The sequence below is a fragment of the Heloderma suspectum genome, chromosome 3 (assembly GCF_057233095.1).
Source record: "Heloderma suspectum isolate Gila_16-S chromosome 3, 16-S_ref, whole genome shotgun sequence".
Lineage (NCBI taxonomy): Eukaryota > Metazoa > Chordata > Lepidosauria > Squamata > Helodermatidae > Heloderma > Heloderma suspectum.
In genome coordinates this window covers 127987366-128009821 of record NC_139460.1, presented here as the reverse complement: position 1 = coordinate 128009821, position 22456 = coordinate 127987366, and the positions used below count along the sequence as shown (strand labels likewise).

The 22456-nt window shown below is 44.2% G+C and overlaps 1 protein-coding gene across 7 annotated transcripts in view; it reads left to right on the top strand.

Annotated features, from left to right (window-relative positions):
• Nucleotides 1-22456, top strand: part of LOC146350207 (uncharacterized) — a 46388-nt gene that overhangs the window by 1678 nt on the left and 22254 nt on the right. Inside the window, exons 2-5 of one of the 7 annotated variants that reach the window (XM_084844468.1) lie at nt 4702-4755; nt 10386-10464; nt 13070-13280; nt 14528-14635. In XM_084844468.1, coding sequence (XP_084700594.1) covers nt 10424-10464; nt 13070-13280; nt 14528-14635 — 360 coding nt within the window. In that variant the 5' untranslated portion in view covers nt 4702-4755; nt 10386-10423. Of the gene's footprint in view, nt 1-4698; nt 4756-10385; nt 10465-13069; nt 13281-14527; nt 14636-14737; nt 14927-22456 lie in introns of those variants that run through there. The other 6 variants (XM_084844467.1, XM_084844474.1, XM_084844473.1 and 3 more) reach the window with 6 other exon arrangements.

Below are 22456 nucleotides of genomic sequence, written 5' to 3'. Positions count from 1 at the left end.
GCTGCATGCATACATGCATTTCTTGCAAGACTTTAATTTTAAAAAATGCAGCAGGGGCAAACATGAAACATAACCTGAAATCAAGCACCAAAAATGGGTGCAAGACAAGATGTAAAATAAGCTAGACCCTAACATCATAACCACAACCACCAGCCATTACCTTTTTCAGGCATCCACAAGAACCTCCCAAAGGGGACACCTAAGCAAAAGTATACCTTACTGTTGCAGAGAGATTTGATCTGTCTTCCCATCCCCCCAGCAAATAACATCTGAATTTTCTGCTAGTGCTCTCAATAAGATCAGAGGTTATCAGTCACAAACCAACAGAGTACATGCACAAGGTACTGCCCTCCTGCCTCTTCTAAGTACTAGAGCACTGCTCAGAGGAAGAGACAAGAACCCAGTTCTGCCTCATCCTTGTAGGCGTGAGCTCTGTCTCAGCTGGGCCAGCTTCTCCTTATTCCCCAGGCCTTGAAAAGGTGAGACTGCCTTGCTGAAGGGAAGAGAAAAGAGAAGAAACATGGACCTGGTCCTGCTTGATGTACCATTGGCAGGTGTATGCTATGCTTTACCGGTGCCCACCCCACTCCCCATCCGCCAGGGGAACTTCAGGGAAAGGTACCCGTGATAGGAAGGAAAACAAGGGTAAGAAAAAATACCCACTTCAGCTTCAGTCCTCCAAAGCTGCTAACATATAAAATAAAGCACAGTTTTTCAAAAGTCTAAATGAAAACACAAAATGATCAAAACAAACAACTTACCATTTATGGTATGCCACACAGACCTCTGTTCATCTCTCTTTGTAAGGGAAATATCAACAACAAACTTGTTGGAATTAATGCTTTGAAATGCTCTTACTATTGCTCCTGGAACTCATTGTTGTGGAACTTAGACAACACCTTGTGGAGACTTTGGTTGACCAAAGACCTCATTTTTAAAGTCTTGTTTTAATTTTGATTACATTTTATTGTGCTTTAATATTTATTAGCCACTTCGAGAACTGGCACAGGAGAGCGTGTGCCTTCTTCTGACTTATAAAGAGGTGGGAAAGCAGTGGCATAAAATGTTACAAACTAACCAGCTGCTATCCAATGCACAGCCAACCACCGGGTCACTGTTTCGAAGGTTCTCGCTTCCTCTCTTCCAGTGGATCTTGGCATTTTAATTGAACAACTGCAGCTAAAAGATAGTGAACAATCCCTTTCTATCTGGGTATCCTTAGTGCAAACGCTGGAAATCCCTTTTCCGTTAGAAAGAGCAGCCAGTGCATACCATTTGGATGTGCCTCCAGAATTCCAATTACTGTATAACCTGCCCTTCAGATATACATGTGTGCATGCAAAACAAGTTGCAAAACAAGTTGGACATATGCAGTAATATACAGTTTATATTTATTTATTTTGCATATTCATATAGAGCTAATAAATCAGCTAAAATTGCAGGCCTCAAGAAAATCAAAGATCAAGGATCAAATATCTAGATCAGAGCAAGTTATGGCAAGTTCTTGCATGTATAACAGCTGGTAAATGTACAGATGAAAATACAATGATTTAAAAAGTTAATGGATTTTCTTTTTAAATTCCTGCTTTAAGCATACTTTACAGCACTTACAATAAAAAGCTAATCTCTCAGGAACTCTGTGCATGTCACAGAGAAATAAAAAAGAGTTTATTATTTTATATGGATTTAACACTATAGGCTTGTGACCCTAAAGAAGCCCCTGTACCTTGAAACAGGGATGAGTGACCTCAACTTTGTGTTGAAGGTCATCAAGTTTCATCTCGGGAACTAATCAGTAAGTGACCTCTTCTATAATGCTGAAGCTGTCACCACTGATTTCAGAGGTCAAGTGCCATATAGAAAAAAAAGGCACAGAGAGGCCCAAAACGATATAGGCCAGGTTTTACTCTTTGTCTTCCCCAATAGGTGTTAGACAGACTTCCCAGTGTGTTTAATTAAATCTGTTTGCCTCGCTTTCTGAAAACAATATGATCCTCATAACTATGTTACCGTCATGCATGTGTAGGCTGTAAATTTGGTTTTCTAAGTAAACCGCATTTGTAGGATTGAATCCCATTGCTTCCTTGGATGCTTTCAACATTTGAATTAAGAACAGTGGTACTGGCAGGAATATGCCTTCCACATCCCCATCTAACCTCGCTTCACCACTTTTCTTGATAGGCTTATTACTCTTGTCTTGAAACAGGCATTTCTCTTCCTATCTTGGCAAGGCCATTTCTTCATCTTTGCCCGATAATGATATCTCTCTTTTTGCTCACACTGATACCACATTTTCCTTGAACAAACACAGACATGTACTTTACTCCTAAGTAAGAAATTGGCTGATAGTAGTACTTTCTCCTGGTGTCGTTTCTTCACTGGACTAAATTAGTCTTCTCTGTAATAATACCGTGGAGGCATGTGGCGTTTCAATAGGATGAGCCATTGTGAAGGTGGATTTTGCTTCTGGCCACCTTTCCGTCTTGAATGTGCAAGTAGTGATTTTCAAATATAAGAGGGGAAGGTAACAGGGAAGGCACCCATCATTCTTGAGCAGGAGCCTCCTTAAGTTCTCTTAGGACAGAGATAGGCAATCTGTTGCCATCCAGATGTTTTAGACTACAACTCTCATAATCCCTGAGCTTTGGGTGAGGTGGCTGGGGCTGATGGAACTTGTCATCCAAAACATCTGCAAGGTGCTGAGTTGCCTGCCCCTGCTGTAGGAGCTTTATGCACACAAACCTGCCATTTAATTTGGTAAAGTTTAAAGCAGCATTCCAAAGGCGGAGCTAGGAACCAAGCCCCACATAATGTGGGAGGTCCTAGATCAGATCTTCCAACATTTTTTTCTTTGGCTGAAATATTGCTGTAGAGGACAAGCCACTTTGTTCAGGCAGTGATTGGGGAGAAGGGTGTGTTTAACCCTTTCTCCCCATGCCATTTTCCCAATCTAAATCACTCTCCTGCCCAGGCTGCCATTAACACCATGAGGAAAGAAGGCACAGGTCCAAGCCTCACAGGTGAGGGCCAATCCTAGGAAGGCGACAGCTGTGGGGCTTCTGAGCCCCCCAACACATTGGCCTCTAAAAGCTACTTTAGAAAGCTGACGAACTCACTGTGACAGTTTCTGGACCAGTGCAGTGAAAAGATCTCAAGTCAGACTGGAAGATTCAGAGTACTCCGTGCACATGCACAGAAGCACTTATCTACATGCATGGCATTCTATGGATCCAAGCCAAAGCGTTACTCAAAATTAGTATGGCTAATATAGCTTTATCCTGAAGCACATTTGTATTTTGTTTAGTTTCATTTGCCAATGTGGATATTGAAGGATTTGTAACCTAAAGACCTTGGAATTCACTCCCATGCTTTCTGCATTCTTGAGCAATGCAGTAGTGAGGTGAACAAGCACAGATGGCTGAGACTACAACAATAAAAATCAAAGAAAAGAAACATGCTCTAAGAAATTTGGAAGCTGGAATGAAACCTGATCAGAATAAGCTTGCATGGAAACTGGCATCCTTTTCTAAGAAATATTTGGACACATTGCCCAACCACAGTGGTACAGCTGAAAGATACATTTGTATAAAAATTCCCAGATAACTCCAGCAGAATCCATTCTAACTCATTAGATATATATACTGCACATGAACATTTATATTTTCTTCATTGTGTATTATATGGTCTACAGTTCTTCCCAAGAGGCCTCTACAACTGAACATTTTGTGATGTCTCTCTAACTCCTATTAGCCCTTACTATTAATCAAACTCTCTCTCTCTCTCTCTCTCTCTCTCTCTCACTCACACACACACACACACACACACACACTATGCAGCTTAACAAGATGCTTTCCACATAGTTTGTCCTGAAACATTGTACATATCTCATTGCTTAGACTGATGACATGTTTATTATTTGAGGTTACACTGGCAAAGAAATAGCTTTCTCAATGGAACTATAAAGCAGCTGATTACTTCCTGAAGCACATCTTTAAATAAGAGTCCTCCCAATAAAATGCCTTTAACACATTCCTTTAATCTTCAAATACAACATTTAATCACCTTCAGGAGCCAACGCTACTGCCTCTGAAAGGGCAAAAATGGCCATCTCTAGACTTATATATCTTCTGAGTTTTAAAATGAATGCTTTCTGTTGTCTTATTTTAATTAACCACCTGTAATTAAAATGCATTTATTTACATTCTTTCTTGATTTGAAGATGCGTGCTACAGCATCATGATGATGGGAATTGTAGTTCAACATATCTGGAGTGTGCTTTCAGTACAGAAACCTATAGACCTCTGCCAAAGTGCAAAACATGTTAGCAAACATGTTCCCATTTTTGTCTAATGAGAATTAAAAGCAACCCTTCCTAAGTTCTTTTCTGAAATAGGCTGTTTCACAGATCCTGTTGTTTCATTATAATGGAACAGCATTCTTTGAGGATATTGGGCAACGTGAGGAACAAGTTTGAACTACCAAAATCAATGATACAAATAACAATTCCCTCTAAACCCTGGGTTTTAACATTGCTTGTACAAGCCCCTTCTGTTGTTCCAGTACGGAATACAGTATATGAAGTGTAGGGCTCTGGTTAGCTCACGTGTGAAATGTGACTGAATGAATGATCAGCAAAATGATGTTCTTTTTCTTGGAATCACCAGGGTAGTTGTGATACGAATTACTTTCTGTTTTCAGCAGATGAATGTAGTACCAGATGTCTACCACAACTGTGACAACTAGCTGTACCTGGAGGCAAGTGTTATAACGTTGGAAGCCAATATTATCTTTAAACGGGGAGGGGGGCTTGATACCTTTAATCTCTTTCAATGTTATATACTGCTAGCCCAAAAGATGTTGGCACACATGTCCAAAGATGCCTTTGGCAAGTTTACCATAATTTGCTAAACCAAATAAAAAGACTAACCACTATTTATTCAGTATTGAAAGCATGGACTTGGACTTAATTCATGAAGTCAAGAAATATTTTTATTGTCTTCTGTAAACATAGAATAAGGACCCAAGGAAACTTATTCCCTGTTATCCTTATTTATTTGAGAGGAAATGAACAATATACCAGATAAAACATGTCTCACAATAAAACACTGCACTTGTCTGCTCAGAATTAAGTCTTGCTGTTTTTAGTGGAGCCTTAGGCTACAATCCTGTACCCACTTACCTGGAAGTAACCCCCATTGAACTTAGTGACTTACTTCTGAGTAGACATGTATAAGATTGCACTTTTAGGAGATGTAATCTGAGCTTCATTTGAGCCATGGTAACCCAGAACTTGATTCCCTGTGCCAGGTTTGGTCCATACATGCATATACAGACTTGACTTTTCTAAACTTGGTGATTGGCAGCTGAATGTGCCAAGTGATTGCACTGCAAAACTGTATTGTTTTTCAATGTTGGAGGTGATATTCTGTCTGCGGTGTTCTATCTGTAATGGCTCATTCACACAAGCAAGTCATCATTTCTTGTTGCAGTCATCAAGTGGTGAACATTATCCAACCACATCTGAAAGAAATTTTATGAAGTTCATCCAAGCTGATTTGCAAATAGAAAGTAAAAGGAATTTTAAAGCAGAACTTTTAAAAGTATGAAAATACATAATATGTAATTGTAATAAACGACTGACATAAAGCACAATCCAATGGTACCAAAATAAAACTGGTAAAGTAGAGCTATAATCCAAGCCTTTGTATCCTTTCCTAGCCTCAGATATGTAACGGTGCTAGAACATACACTGGAGGATAATCTAAATATCATCAGATAATAAGAATCAAATAAAGCATTTTCTCATCCCTGAAACATAGATGTTTCATATAATTAATTCATATATTAATAAAACATTTGCATTGCAATCTCCTAGTAATATAAAGAATATTATTCAGTCACCTGCTGGTACTTTTTTCAAAGTGCTATTCCTATTTTACAGGGATAAACAGGAATGTAATTAATATCCCACCTTTCTGCCAAAAATGGCACCCAAGGTGGCTAACAATAATAACGTACAGATTAAAAACAGAAACATATACAAATTAAAACACAACAATAAAAGAAACAACACCCTATTCTACCGATTTACACTCAGCCAGCAGATTATATATGTCCTGGGTTAGGGGCCAGGGATTTCAACAGGCACATCCCTTATATAAATTTGAGCACTGGGCACAATGAGCCTTTATGGGTAATGTGGTGCAAGAGCATCTGGAATGCTGACTATGGGATTATTCACACTACTTCCTTGACAGGGTTTTCTCTGACAGTGGTAGCCAGATGGTACATGATTTGGTTCTACCAGGGGAAATTTCCGCTGCCATTGTCATAAACATTGGAATAGAGAGGGAACCACAGCTGTCCTAGGAATCACAACTTGCAGCTTCTCTTGTCTTTTCACATGACCTTCCTCCTGGTGAATTTTGGGTAGATTTTATTGACATTGTTCTGTCATCACATCTTTCTGCTGGTGAACAGCATCCCTTTTTGAGAAGTAGAACTGATTAGCTATTAACACTATTCATGACACCTCTTTCCAGTGTTTTGTGAAATACCCCTTCCCACTACGGGAAGTCTTTTGCAATTGGAAGCACAGGCTTTCAACAAACTGAATCAAGCAGCAGGAGCCAGAATTAGTTCCTGCTCTTGTGCATGTGGTGTTATGGAAATATCTTTTCTGGCTGTTGAGCCGCAGTAGGTTGTCCTCTCCTGCCAGTGTATCCCCTTCCCTGATTTCTGCATGTTATGATTGAGCAATATCATGGAGGATGAGTTCCAATTAGATCTTCTGAGAGAGAATCAATCTCTGTATGTATGTATGTATGTATGTATGTATTTATTTATTTGATGTATACCCTGCCTTTCTACCAAAACATGGCACTCAAGGTGGCTGCAATCCTTTTACTTGTCCTACCTGTATTGAAGGCATCTCCTTGACTCCATTATTGTAGGTCATGCTGGAATAAATCATGATTTTGCAACTAGACATTCTCTTTTCCACCAAGTCAAAATTACCAGTGCCAGGCTGGTTATTGCTAAGTTGATGATGATTTCTAATCAATATGGTCAGTTATTGAAGAAAAAGCAAAAAACTAGGGGAGCCTATGTGTAACTTAGCGCTGAGCTGTAAACGATAAGCATATTGAGGCCTGGAGTGTTGAGTGCTGGCAAGATTGAGAGCAGAACGGGATGGGGGGTTGAGGCAGATCCATTATAGGAAAGTCAGTTTGAAGGCAGAACCAATTGCAGCAGGCCAGGATCTCAGCATGGAAGTTTATCAGACACAGGGCTGGAATGGGGATGCAAGTCTACAAAAGTGCGGACACGGAAACTAGCAGGGAGATAAAGGAACAGGCAGGCTAACTGGTAGCATGGTCCCTAGACTAGCTCTAGAGCAGGACTGTCTTTTGACGCCCTAGGTGAGGTGCAGTTTTGAGGTGCAACCCAACTCTATTACTATTAGTTCCTGAACAGCATGAAATGGGTTCATGGGGCCTCTAACCGCTCCAATGCCCACATTGTCTGTGCACCCCCCAAAGTTACCAGGCCAGTTGGTTCACAAGGGAAATATTGTGATTTAAAATGGCACACTACTGCAGCCTGGACTTGCCAATAGGGATGGCGCAGGCATCCGGCTGGGTCCAGGACTGGGCCTGTAATGTGTAGATGGGGCCTATATAGCCATCATGTGCACAATATTAAATTTATGGAAGTTCCCGAGTCACCATTTTCCCCCACAAAACAGTGACTGCGGGAATGATGGGTGCTCATGGACGGCTCAGGAAAGGTGTGGGTGGCTTGGTGAGCACAGGAGGGCTCACGAGCAGGTCCGGGGGCACGCAAGCGGGGGAAGCAGTTCGGCAGGTGCCGGACCACCTGGATGGGGGGTGTCCATCCATCCCTACTTGCCAATTCATCACTTTCCTTTGCTGCATGTCAAGCCTTGCCGGACCACTATTGCTGCTGCCTTCCTGGGGGGTCATTTGGCAGCCTGGATATTTTGGCACCCTAGGCGACCGTGCACTTTGCGTCTCCATACCAGCAACCCTGCTCTAGAGGCCCTACAGCTCTTCCTGGGAAAGAGGACTAGGCACGTTAATAAATGGACTAATTAACACCCCCCCCAAGAAATGCAAACATACAAGATGATAGATGAGCAGCTATTCATAGCTCATCACCAAGACGCGTTGTCCCTCTAGACTAAAAACAATTCCAATTTCTATCCAGACTATTAGCAAGATAAAAAGCAATGCTTTCTGTTTTACCTGAAGACATTGTCTGGCTCCCAGGTAAACATTTGTTTATATGAAGATAATTCCTTCAGTCTCCCAGATTTTTTGCTGTTTGCTCACAAATGTAAGGCAGAATCTCCTCAACTAAGACAGCAGAACACCCACCCACCCTTTGTAGGGAAGTTCTCAAAACACCTAAACTTACCACCATTACCAGCCACCGCCCCCGATAAGCTGCTTATCTTCACCCCAGAGCTAAGTAGTTTCCACATCTGTGGTTACTGCTGCTACTTTGCAAAGAATCTCTTCATGCCAAGAAGATCGTATAAAATTTCCAGTCCTCTTAGTGGCACAGTGACTCTTTGTGGAAAGGGTCCCACTCTTTCTGTTGCTGCTGCTTCTCCTAAACTGGTTTTCAGGCTAAACTAACATGGATTGGTCCAAAATGCTGAGCTAATAACACCTGCCAGAAGTCTTTAGGTCAGGGCTGGGGACCCTGCAGCCTCCAGATGTTGCTGGACTCCAACTCCCTTTGATGGGTTTGGCTGATGGGAGCTGAAGTCCAACAAAATCTAGAGAGCCACAGATTCCTCATACTCTGCTGGACTAGCAGAGGTGATCGTTCTGTTCTGTCTCTGTTGCAACAAGGGCTTAGCATCATTGGATGCTGGTGAGGCCTGGGTTGCAGGCTGTCCACTATGGATCAGGTATTCACCAACGTCCTGGGCAAGTCAGGTTTCCCATAGAGGCAGGAACAGGACAACACCACAATTACTGTTGGGGCTAGAAACCAGACAAGTTTGTATGTATGTATGTTGCTCCAGCAAGCAGCAGATCATGAGTGAGCCTTAAGTAGGGGAGCCCAGCCTCCTCACTGACCAAGGCATTTTGTCTTAAAAGGACCTGGTCTGTTTTAACAGCCTCAAGCTCCCCTGTCTACTTTATTCCTATGACTTGCACTGTTCAGGATTGCTTCTTGGTACACCAGCTGTGGGGGCTATATTCAACCACCAAAGCCATCACCATTTTGGTTCTTCCTGTATTGTTCTTTGATTTTCTGTGCAGTCCCCATCCCATTTTTATTTCTTCCTGATAGACTATATTAAAGATATATATAAAATAGTTTTAAAACAATGATACCTGAGAGAGCACCTTCTCTCTTACCAACCTACCTGATCACTGAGGTCATCAGGGGGTATGCTCCTGGTGGCTCCACATGGACCTATGGCCTGACTGGAGTGTGCCCGGAGAAGAGCCTTCGGTGTGGTGGCTCCTGTCCTATGGAGCTCCCTGCCTCTGGAGGTCAGGCAGGTGCCAACACTGGGTAGTTTTCGGCGCCTCCTGAAAACAGCTCTTTTCCAGGAAGCCTTCCTTGGTTAACCAGCCTCAGTTTTATTGGCAATCTGTTTTTTTTAAAGAATAATCTTAATATCATGTTTATTCTTTTTATCTTTTGTTCATTTTATCTCTTGTTGCTCACTCCTCCAGAATCTGTTTAGATGTGGAGTGGTATACAAACGTTGTAAAATAAATAAATAAATAAATAAATAAATAAAACAAGGGAAGGCCTAGGTTTATCTTTAAGAGTTTTCAGCTTCTAAGAACACATGACATAATACACACTTTACTTATATCTTTTCACACCCTATTTATTTTTTATTCATTTGCAGATACAGGGAAGTATTAGTAGCAGGAATCATCTGCCAAAAATGCAAAATGTATCTGTATTGGATTTTGACATGAGTTATTTAAATGAAAACTAAGGCTACAATCCTATATGCATTTACCTGGGAATAAGGCCCATTCAACTCAGTGGGGATTACTTCTGAGTAGACATGCATAGGATCACACTGCTCGGCTTTTATTTTCAGTCAGAAGTATTTCTGCAAAAATTAGATGTCAGGTTAGCCTCTAGATATACCTCATATATACAGTTCTTTGTATTACACTTCTATATTCCCACCCTGTTTTCTAACTTCTACCTTTGAATATATACGTGCATGTATTAGGTTGAACTGAGGAGAGCTTTTCCCATTCATAAAAATGAAATATTTAATATGTTTTTCGCACTTCTTTTGAGACTTCTATTTTAAGGACTAAATGTCTTGATTTTTCTCTCTTGTTTCTTTTTGCATTCATTTCATTTTATAGCTTACGTCTTCATTTTCTTAACAATGAAACAGGAATAAATGCTGCAAAACAAAAAAAATACAGCTGTCATTTCAGCCAGGTAATGTCATCTGGAGTATGCTATACATACTGTTAAAACAATCAGAAGTTTGCATCCAAATAAGTTCAGATTTTTATTTTGTGACGTTCTGTGTTCATTTTCCTTTTGTGTAATATTCCTATAGTGATTTTCTGTTTTATTATGCTTAGCTTTCTAATTTTTGTTGCTGTTTGTTTCAGTATGTGTTTGTCATATATATATATATATATATATATATATATATATGCATGACTATTACAAGGGAGCTGCAAAAACTGAAGCTTTGTTTCCAGATTTAAATCGGTCATGTGTACATTCCATTTTCATTTCTAGTATACATTACCTGACCCCCTTCACTCCCATTTTATTAAAAGTTTAAAGAGAATTTTGCAAAACGCAAACAATGTAAAAGCAAAGTAATCCGGGATAAGCCACCAAGTGTGTGTGTGTGTGCATAAAATACATTGTGCATGTCACGGATCTCATTGTGGTTATGTATCCTAGACATAAGACCCTTGGTCATTCAAGGCTATCATCTCCCTCAGGCTATTTTTCAGAAGCATCCACCAAACAACTGATCTCAGCGTAGTTGTAGAAATGCAAACCTGTTTGTATAAACAAGGGGTGGGCAACTATGGGAGGTCTAAGGGCCATTTTTGCCCCCTGGGATTCCCCCCCCCCAAGTGGGCTGCATTAGATGATGATGATGATAATTTAAAACAATAAAAGCTAAATCAGTTTGGCGCCATTTTTTTTTTTTAATCAGGGCAGCAGGGGCTGAATGCATGTGTTATTGCCCACTCCTTGTGTAAGCTCTGCCCCTTGTAGGAACATACCCAACCTGTAGAACCTTGATTCTCAGACTAGCCTATGGGGTGATCTATATTGCTTCTAGACTGACATGTAAGGCCTATTATCTCTGTTGCTTTGTAATTAGGGCTCCTACACACATTAATATCTTTTGAAAGCCAGGCATTGATATTTTTAATAACTTAGAACCTTGTCTCTAGTTAGAACTTTGTTTCTTCTTTCCTTTCACTTCAACCAAGAAGATCCCTGGGCAGATTTTATTGTATATATTTTAAAACAGAATGCCTCTCTAAAGTATACAATAATAGTCTAAAACTATAACAATGCAAAACAAAAAGCAATAAATGTATGCTCCAAAACAAACAAAAACAGAACCAGCAAATGCCAGCTGTAGTAGTAACATTCAGAGCTCAACTATGAAAGGAATTTTGGAGGTTTTAATTGTCTCTGAAAAATTGATAAGGCAAGGAGGAACAACTTCAGACTCTTTCCGGTCTCCTGACATCTGACCGTAGGTGAGCAGTACCATTCTGCAGCACCCAAAGCTTCTGAGTTGTCTTCAAGGCCAGCTTCGCACAGAGAGCATTACAGTGCTCAATCCTAGAAGTTACAAAAACATGTACCGGTGGGGCCCATCCTATGTAACAGATAGACCTGATTTAAGAAACATTTGGCTGGCGCCAACATGTGCTCATCAAAAAGAAAAGCAGGATGAAGTAGCATCCTTAGACTCATGATTACCACTCCATTCATCACAGCTAGGATTGACCCTTCTATAGCCGTGGCATTGCCTGCCTTCAATATCTATCTTGTCTGGATTCGATTTCAATTTTTAAAATCTCATCCACTTACCCACAGCCTTGGGACACGGACAGAATATTAGAACAGCTACTCCTGGATGATTGGTTAGCAAAATATATTGGGTGGAATTTTGGATTCTCCCATTGAAGGAAAGCCTCCATCATAATCTACCAGTGATGAATGTTATAGAGGCTTTTGTATTCAGTTTGGAAAATCTAGGCCCCTCATCAGTGGTCTCCATGACTGAATACCTGCAGAGGGTCTGTCGGGGATAGTGTGGACATTCTATCATTTCCCAGTGGGCTATTGCCCCAGAGTTCTCCGTGTCATCACTGGGACATCCGCGAGATCTCCCATTTCCTGGCGGACAGGGTACCAGAGTGAGTGGAGTGGAATTCTCTTTTATCTCTTTTTAGCTTTTCCTTGCCAGAGAGAAATGGGAAATATTCCAGCAGCCCCTGTGATGACGCAGAGGCCTCTGGGATGGTTTTCCCTTTCCAGGGGGAGAGACATGTACTAGAAGGACCAGAGGCTAGAAGGAGCAGAGGTCTTTTTGGCTTCCACTGGGACTGATTCTCCTTTTGGTGCTAGTGGATGAAGATGACGAGCAGTGAAATCAGCCACTAGAGCTAGGAGATAGGAAGGAGCCCATAATGGGGATGAGTTGGCCCACTGAAACTTTGGTACCTGGAAGCCACAAAGACCTGGGCCCCATCTACTAAGAGACGCTTTCTGAGCTGATTCTGGTAAAATCCAGATTATCACGGAATCCAATTAGCTCCTTCTGCGGCACATGCAGCCAGTTAAGCAGTGTATGCATCAAGAGAAAATTGCGGGACAAACGACACCTGAAACCCCATTAGTTCGGGGCTGAGTGGGCAGAGTCTCATGATGTCATCACCTTGCGTGACGTGAGTAGTCCCACTCTATTGTGGCACACATAATTTAATGTTGGTGTAAACAATACTTCCAAATGTTTTTTTTTTTTTTTAAATCCTTTTCCGCATGTGTGCAGATGCTCATTAATGTTTCATTGTGATGTTACGGAGCTCATCAATGAGGCTGCGTGTAGGATATGTTGGAACAGCGCTTCCAGGCTGAGAATTCTGAATGACCGCCCAGTGTACTCCACCACCAGAGCTCATTTTTGCACTGGCTTCAGTTGTGCCTGCGCTTTCAGCATTTCCCGAGAAATGATGATAGGACATGTCAACAATGTACCGCCGGTATAAATATTGTATTTCCATCGGATAATGACTGTCCTCCACACACGTGCAGATATGCTTGTTCATTTCCACGGCTGCTGTAAACAAATAACCAGGCACACCTATTCGGTATTCTCACGGACATTCGCACATGCACAGCAGTCTGCCCAGGAAGTTTATACGTGCATACTCATCGCTCCCAAGTGGATCCTGAGTCAGTTCAGGTGTACCTCACGGTCATCACTGTTGTACTAGGTAACATACAAAGTCTTTTAAAAATATTTCTTGACCTGGAATCAAGAGATGCAAGGAGACGGGGATGAAAGCAATGCTATCTAGGCGGTGGCATAGCCAGGGAGCCACTTTACTTCGGAGCAGATACAACCAGCACATGACATTTCTTCAAGATGCTTTAGGCAACTAGCAGCAACTGGTAATAAAGCGGTGGTGGTGGTGTATCCCTCCAAGTAGAGATTGGTAGGAGAAATTTATTTCATTTATAAAGATAAAAAATAAAATAAAAAGTATTTTCAAAAAAAGAAGAGAGAATTTTGTTCTCAGAATTTGGGACAATGAGCAACAGATCGAACATTTCCCATGCCGCACGCTTCAAAATTGCGGATGCGTTCTGGCCAGTACTGCAACAACAGACAATGAACATGCGTGAGCCCATTCCGGTTGTTAAACAAGTCGCCCTCTGTATATGGTGACTGACCAACGCGTTCGTATAAAGGATGGCAGCACCACAGTTCAGAGCTGAACGAGTGGCCGCAGTGGTGGTTGTGGTAGAAATCTGCCTTGCTTTGGAACATCTGCTCCCGCGTCACACAGTGAAGCTCGGCAATGTTGTGCAGATGCACAGTTCTGCAGATGCACATTTGCATAGCAGCAGGTTTACTGTAATGAATGTAATGGCTTTCTGCTGGCAATACAGCATCCCACGAGGGATACGAGGGGGGGAAGGAGCCTCCCTCTGCTGGTGGGTGGGGCAGAAATCCTAACACGTAAAAGTCTCTTGAAAAGCAGACTGCACTGCCCAACTCCCTCCTCCCCTCTCCCTGCACTGGCTGGTCATGGATGGCACTGTACTCAGTGGAAATCCCCCCCGCCACTTCCATTGCTTCACCATGTGTGCCTCCCCCCTTTCACAGTAATCCCCCCCACCACCACCACCCCGCCACCCCAGACTTCCCAGTAGAAGTGGTCAGGGCAATGTCTGTAGTTCTTCTGGTGCCAATCTTTCTTCCTCTCCTTTTGCCCTGCTGCAGAACAGCAACCTGTGTGGCCCGTCAAGAGAGGGGGAGCAGCAGACGGTGATCACCAATGACCTCATTTTCAGGTCTTTCTGTCACTACGGGACACAGTCAGCCACTCAGGTAAGTCAACTGCAGTGTGCTACAGAACGTGGGTTCTTTGTACATTGCGGCATATATGCACTGACTTACACTAAATGCTCGCACTGATTCTCTCCACTGCAGTGAGGAGATTGGAGGAATGGGTTGCCAGCCTGGAACAGCAGCAGTTTTGCTGCCGCCACGTATGGCCAAGATGACCAGAGCAGCAGGCCCCAGCACCCGGGGCGGGGGGGGGCAATTAAAAGTTGGCCATGTAAATATGTACAGTTCTTACAATTTGAAACTTAATTAATATAAAGCTTTTGAATGTACACAAGCGATGCTGTGTCAGTTTGTCTACAGAGTGGGTCAACGGAACTGCCCCCCCCCCCAGCTGGGTCCTGAGGGAGATAATTTATGTGGCTTTTTCACAGGCTGAGGGTGTCTAGTACGCACAGGGATGCTTTTAATAGGAGTGGAAGTCGGCAGTGGGGGCCCATTGGGAGAAGAAGCTGTCCCAGATGGGTGCAAATGGGGCCTAGCAAAGGAAGAGGGCAAGTTTGGGGTGCCCTCGAGAAAGAGTTCTGGCATTGGTGGCACACTGTCATCATGTGACACACCTTGTCCCTCCCCGCCCCCAACCAGTTTGCCAACAAGTGTCTGCAGCAAGAGGCACTGCTGATCTGCAGATTTCAGCAGTGCTTCCCTGTGTCTCCTGGCATGCAGGTCATCCTCCACCGGGTGGCTCATGCACTTGTTGAGTGACTCAGCATCGCAATCCATTCTGTGCAGCAATTGATTGTTTTCTGTAGTGGCATGGTGCCACTACGGAACCATGTGTTGGGATTGGTTGCCCTTCCAGTCCTCCAGTTCCGCGCCATCACTAAGCAGGTGGCTGGTGACAATGTAGATTTGTGGTTTGGGATGTCTGGGTTTGTGGGAGGAAGAACAGTTATTAGTGATGGCATTCTTCTTTGACAGACAGTGTAACAGTTAGCAGTTTACTGCTCTCATTTCTACAGTCTTGACAGCAGGCCCCTGCTGGTATGCTGGCACTTAGAATGAGTTGGACTTGTAAGTCTCATCAGCCCCAGCCACCATGGCCAGTCGTCATAACGGTGGTGAACTGGGATAGCCAGTCCCATCCGCAAGGGGAGGTAAGAGGTGTTCATGTTTAATAATAACTTGCAGAAGAAAGAGTACCCTCTAATAGTGGTGAGCAGAAAATAGATCTCCCAATGTTTTGGACTTCAGCTCCCATAAGCCCTTGCAAGCATGTCCAAAGGTCAGAAATCCTGGAAGCTGCAATCCAAAACAGGCCAAGGTTTACTTTCTGTACACCCGTGATCTAGGAAATCATCACCGACCAGGTGAACTCCAGGTGTGTTGTGGTAGAAGTCCCAGTATCCCCCAGCCAAGCAGTGGGGTTCAGCCTTCCTTCACTAAAACCCCTATTCACGCACTTCCTCCGAAAACACAAGGGTGGTTCCAATGAGGGGAAGGGCGGTGTAGTTCTACATATACCTACCTGGGATTAAACCACAGAAAACACAGGGGCACTCACTTCTGAGTGAACATGTGCAGGATTGCAGTGGCAGTATGGTATGGATGAAGCTGCAGGCATCCTGTGCTATTAAGAACTGCTACACATCAGAACTGTGGTGCTTGGGCATGTTCCATCGCAGAATCCTCATATAGAAAGCAGCAGTTTTGAAAAGCACAGGTAGTCTGCCTAAGGACCAACTCATCAAACCCCTTCATGGCTGCAGGCTGGGTTAGGCTGAACCCCATGATGGAAGAGAGCATTGGACCCTAAACCTCAGCATAACTTCACATAGATATCAATTCTGACATTATTAAGCCCACTTGGACTGCAGAGAAGCGACATCTCACAAGCCACTGTTCTAGCTGTTAAAAAAAGATGCTGCGGTTAACACCTATGACTTATGTCATACAGTTACATATCTGTGGCTATCAGGGCCAGCATTCCAAATGGGAATGCAGGATGGAAATATGCTTATTGGGAGCTTGACTGGACTATGAAGCCAGTTTCAGTGGCATGCCAAGACCGAACTGGGCTGAAAGTGGCAGGCATGCAACTGTCCCCTGTAAGGTCTGGCACTCATAATTGGGCCAGGGGGCAGGATGAAAGCATGCTTCAGGCACTCCTTACCTGGCTGTCATTCATTCTCCACTGCAGAGTCATGTGAAGGGTCTTGGACCCCAGGCACGCAGTAATCTGATGAAGTATTCAATGAAGTACTCCCTGCATGTAAAAACAGTGTGGTGTTGCCTGAAATCAGAACTTGCAGGGCAATTATGGAAACATGACGTATACAAGAAGCAAGGGAGTGATATGGACTCCCCCAAAGCAAGCAACCATACCCAAGCAGAGGAAACCTAAGCACAGCTGAGTCCAGGTCACCCCACACCTAAGGGAAAGGTTGGCCATCACTGTGTGGGTGAAAGTGCACATTGAAAGTTCCACAATCAATTCCTCTACAGGTCCTTGTAACACTTCCTCCATGTAAAGGGGTGTTGCAATGACTGCAACCTATGGCTAATGTAGTCAACCCAGGAAATGGAATGCTCCCCTTTACAGAACTGCCAGTGGGGAAACCATTCCTTTAGCATGTGCCCAAAAGAACCAGTGCAACAAAGAGGAAATGGCCAGCAATGGTAGATGCAGAAATGCTACCCACCACCCAACTATTAGTGCCACCTCTGCTAGTCACCCTCCTGCCTATGCCGTGGTCGATATCCTCACCTAGCTACGTAGGTGCACAGTTGTGAACAACAGGGGTGGGGGTAGCAATGGTGCCCACCACAAAAAGGCACCCTCCAGCCTAGGCTGGTGGAAACACTGGTGCACGAAAGTGAACAAAGGAGGGGGTGGTAAGCAGGAGGGAGGGAGATCAGCGGCCACCTCAAAATTGTGCCTGCCAGCATAGGACCTGAATGGCATCCTTACATAGATGTGTAGATGTGCAGTTGTAAACAAGGAAGGGGAACGCAGCTGTGAGGAGTCAGTCTCTCGCAATGGCAACTGTCCTGGAAGGCATAGGAGGGCCGTTAACTCACCATGTGGCTGGTCTGGACGGACATGGCCCTCCAGAGTCTCCATATTAATAGTTTCCACACCTAAAGGCAAAAGGTTAACAATTAGGGGAAGTAAAACGGAGGAAGAGCCAATGCATGTAGAGCATGAAGAAACTACTTACCTTCAGTAACTTCACTGAGAGCTATTGTATTCCTGCACATTGACAGTGGGCAGAGCAGGTCTGAAAAACTCCTCTGATCTCTCTGCTGCCAGGGGAACCAGAGGAACAACTGCAGTCCACTGAATTTTAATGCTATGCTCAACCTGCTTGGGTTGAATTGTAGCATCACCCCTAAGGATTCTATGAAGTTCCTCATAATAGGGGCAGGTTGCTGCATTATTTCCTGACCAGAAGTTGTGATTGACTACCCGGTGGTGTTCCAACTTACCTATTTTGTTTTTGTGCGGCATTCCATAGCGCTTCATTTATGCCCCCAGTTTCCCATTTGACAGGAAATAAGCTCATAGGAATCTATGTTCCTATGACTTGCCCAAAGCTGATCTTGGACCTTCTGTTTTCCCCATATGTCAAGGAGATCCAGGATTTCTATGTGTTTCCATAAAACCCCACAGCCCTTGCTGACTGGATCTACCACCGGCATCGAACAAAACTGTGAAGGAGTGAAGCTGCAAAGGTGTGGTTGAGAAGGGATAAGAGAGTGCACCCTCATATAGGCGGATCTGCACAGGTGTGAATGAGTGAGGTGGGGGGGAAAAACAAAAGAAGAGGGACAGCCCACCTACAGTGACACAACATCAAAACACACCCCAATGCACATCCACTAAGCCACATTCAATTCAGGGATATGGGGTACACTTCACCAGAACTGGGCAGAAGCTTTGTTAGAGAAAAAATGCAGCACAAAACGCCTTTGCGAAAATGCGGGTTTTCCAGTGGGAAACCCTGTGCTTACTGCAGAACAGGGGCAACATCATATACCATGACTGACTGTGAGGCCCAGTAGCGCCGGAGTAAATGGCCCATGTAGATGGGCCCCTGGACTGGCCCTGGGAAAATCTAGTACTCCGGTTATATCTTCTTTGCTGCCTTGAGAGGGTTCCACCCTTAAAGTTGGCCTAGAAATAATTTTAGGTTAGATTAGAAATACAGGAATATTCATACTTCTTCAATATGCAGCCACATAACCAGATATTTTTTGAGGAGTTATACACAGGATGAAGGAATGAGTCAGATATACAAAATGGTTCCAGTCTATCATAAGGTGCAAATATTTTTGCACATCATCTGAAGTTCAGTAATGCATTAGTGGAAGCAAGCTCTGAGATTTTCAATGGGTTCTATAATATCATTGGACTACTGCAAGTTCTGTAGTTTATTGTTCTGCAAAACAGAAAAATAGATTTGGAGTGAGATCTGGCTAAATTAACATTTGTGTAGGGATGTACAAAACTCTTACCTGGCTCCGCGCCGGGCAATCCGCGGTAGGGGGGAGGTGCTCCGTCCCTCCCCCCGGAATCCTCCCTGGCCGGCTGTGCTCTGCGGCAACTCCGCGGAGCTGCTGGCCGTGCCGCAGCTGGAATCTGGCTGCTGGGCTGCACAGGGATGCAAATGGCGGCTGCTATGCCATTTGCGCCCCTGTCTTTTGCTGTGATAGGCTACATAAATATATATGTAGCCTATCACGGCTAAAGACACGGATGCAAATGGCAGCGGCTACGCCATTTGTGTCCCTGCCCTGAGCCGTGATAGGCTACGTAGATACTTACGTAGCCTATCATGGCTTGCCAGGGACGCAAATGGCGGCCGGCATAGCGGCCACCATTTGTGGCCGCAGCCTGGCAGCTGCCAGAGCCACAGCCAGGTAGGCTCTGTTTCACGGGGCTTTCATGGGGTGGTGGGGCGGGTTGCTCCGTTCCACCATGGATTCCGGTGGGCCGAATTCACTGGAATTCGGCCTCCCTGGGATCCGTGGCGGAATTCTCTAACCTCCTCCCTACATTTGTGAGAGTTTGATTACTGATGCATATGAAGTGACCATATGAACCTTGACACGCCATTGGGATGAATTTGAAGTAGCTGATGTGAATCCTGCTGTTTACAAGTTGCTTCTAGTCGTACCATAGAATAGTTTAGACTGTGAAGTCTGTGATTTGGAAATTTGTTTAGTTATCTGCCTTGAGAGATTTACACACAGACTGGCTGAAATGGAATGAATAAATATTGATATGTGCTATATTGGTACCTATGATTATTCTAGGAGGATATTCCTTCACTTCCTTAATGATAGCTGACGACCTGATCGCTAAAATAATAGTCTATTACAAAGAAATCTAGTGAACCTACAACCACATATGATACTGATTTCTTGAAGAGAAAATGTACATATAATCCCAGGCATAATTTTAAATATTGCATAGGTTATAAGCTGGTTGTATGAGTTCTATATATCCAATGCACTTGAAAGGCCATCAATTACACAGTAACAGAGTGGTTTGGAATGGAATGTATTTGCAGCTGCATACTATCCATGTTTCAGCCAGGGAGCCATGCCTTCTTTCAGATACTCCATCCCCCCCCCCAGTTTTCCAGTCCCCCCCCCCCCCGCCGCCAATAACAGTCATTCAGCATTCTATGCCTGCTGTACATAGTCCTCATTGGGCTGTTTTGGGTCTCTCCCCATTTTAAGACCCCCCGCCCAGTCATTTTGTACTTCTATTCCCCCAAGCCATTGAGAGCTCCCTGTTGTATGCGGATGGTGCCATTTTGGCTACATAAGGATCCCACATACATAGAATGAGTTTGTTATTAATATATATCTGAGTCTCCAATGTGATGCCTGTGGGTCAAGTCTTGGCATCTACTAAGGTCCCTATCCCTCCTTAGTTTTATTTTATTTCTCCAAAAAAATTGTATGAAAAAATAATAATTGGGAAGCTGGCATGCTACAAAGCAAAGTGCTTCCCTCCAGTGCCATGTTTTGGGGGGTTCAAAAGAGTGGTTTTGTGTTTTGGAGCTCCGACCCCACTTCTGCCTTGTATTTAAGGTTCTTTGGCAAGTTACTTTTCTTTTAGTCCCACCAGTTTGCCTTCTGGGAAATAAGTATTTTCTGACCAGCCATGCCCACTCTGGCAGAATAAGCAAGCCCCCCATGGCAGCCATTTTATTAGAGTACCCATGACATTCCCTCAAAATTCCAAATGTGCCCAAGCATCCAAAAAAGTTGGGGACAACTGGTATATATGATGCACCAGGATTATAGTCAAAGGGAGGATGAAACCATGACCTGTTCTCATTTAGAGTATGATACTGCTATGAAGAAGAAGGAGGAAGTCCACAAAATGGCAGTCGTTAATACAGAGGCCTCTATGCCTCTGTTAGAAAAAAAAGGAGACTCCATAACCGTTGGCGTCTCAAGTTACGTAAGAGCCCGAGTGGCGGGAAAATATAGGCGGAGCAAAAAGGGAATCATACTGACGCGCTCATGACTAACAGCTTGGTAAGCTGATAGTGACTGTTTATTGGCTATTGACTTAGTGAGCCGATGTACTAACTGTTTCATTGGTTACTGGTAAGAACAATAGAAGCGATATGATATAAAGGGCTTTTGCACACGTGTCTCAGGGTCCAGACTGCTCTGCACCCGTTTTGCAAAACGTTCAATAAAATAGTGTTGGATCCACTGCTGCCTGCCTGGCATCCTTTTCTTCTAAACCGAAAGCAAGGACTTTTTATCTAACAATTTGGTGCCGTGACTCGGATCCTGCTTCGGGGCACGTCCCCTTCGCACTGAGCCGCGGGGCCGCGGGGAAGTGGCCACAGGTGGTTGTTTTACACTGCCTTCTCCTCACGACGGTGGCGGCGGAGGCTCCTGGGGACCAACGCCAGAGGAAGAGGGAGACGTGATCACTCCTTTTAGGCACCAGCAGTGGATCAATGAGCAGCTGGATGCAGCTGCGGGCAGGACAGAAGAGGCTTTTGGGGTAAGTGAAACAGCTTACTTTAGGGGATAAACGCGGGACGGTGGTGTGTTTGTGATTGTGTGAGACGCCTACGGGCGAAGCGAGTGGGGAGCCCCGATCTGCATTTCCTTACCCCGGAGACGGGCTAGGTCAGAGGAGGGCGAAGCGCAAGAATTGCTGATTGAAATTCCCACCGTCATGGGCGGGTCCCAATCTAAGTCTGCGAAGAAGTCCCATACGCCCTTGGAGTGTTGTTTGCGCAATTGGTCACGTTTTAAGCAGGATTATGGAACTAAGATGACAAAGGATCGTCTTGTCTTTTTTTGCACCCGGGAATGGCCAATATTAGAACCCAAATGGCCATCCAAGGGGTCTTTTGACCCAACCTTGGTATCTGATGTGCGAACAATAGTAGCACAGAGGGGAAGTTGGGACCAGTTCCCTTATATTGATTCGTGGGCAACTTGTGTGCCCCTTGGTGGCAGGCCCGCTCCGTGGGTTGTTAAATGCATGTCCCTTGCCCTTCCCATGGTAGTCAAAAGGAAACCACCAAAAGAAGGAGCACCCAGGGTCATGGCCACGGCACCGGAGGACCTACTGCTTCCTCCTCCCTACGGGACAGCCGTCGCAGGGCGACCACACCCATTGCAACCACCACCCTCTCCTGAGGGGCCCGCCCAGCGGTTAGATGCCCCCGAGAAGGACCCCCAACCACGGGTGAAGTTCACCTTCCCCATAAGAGAAGTCCCCAACCCTACCGCCCAACATCCTCAAGGGACGATGTTTGTTTATGTCCCATTCACAACATCTGATTTGTATAATTGGAAACAATTTAACCCCTC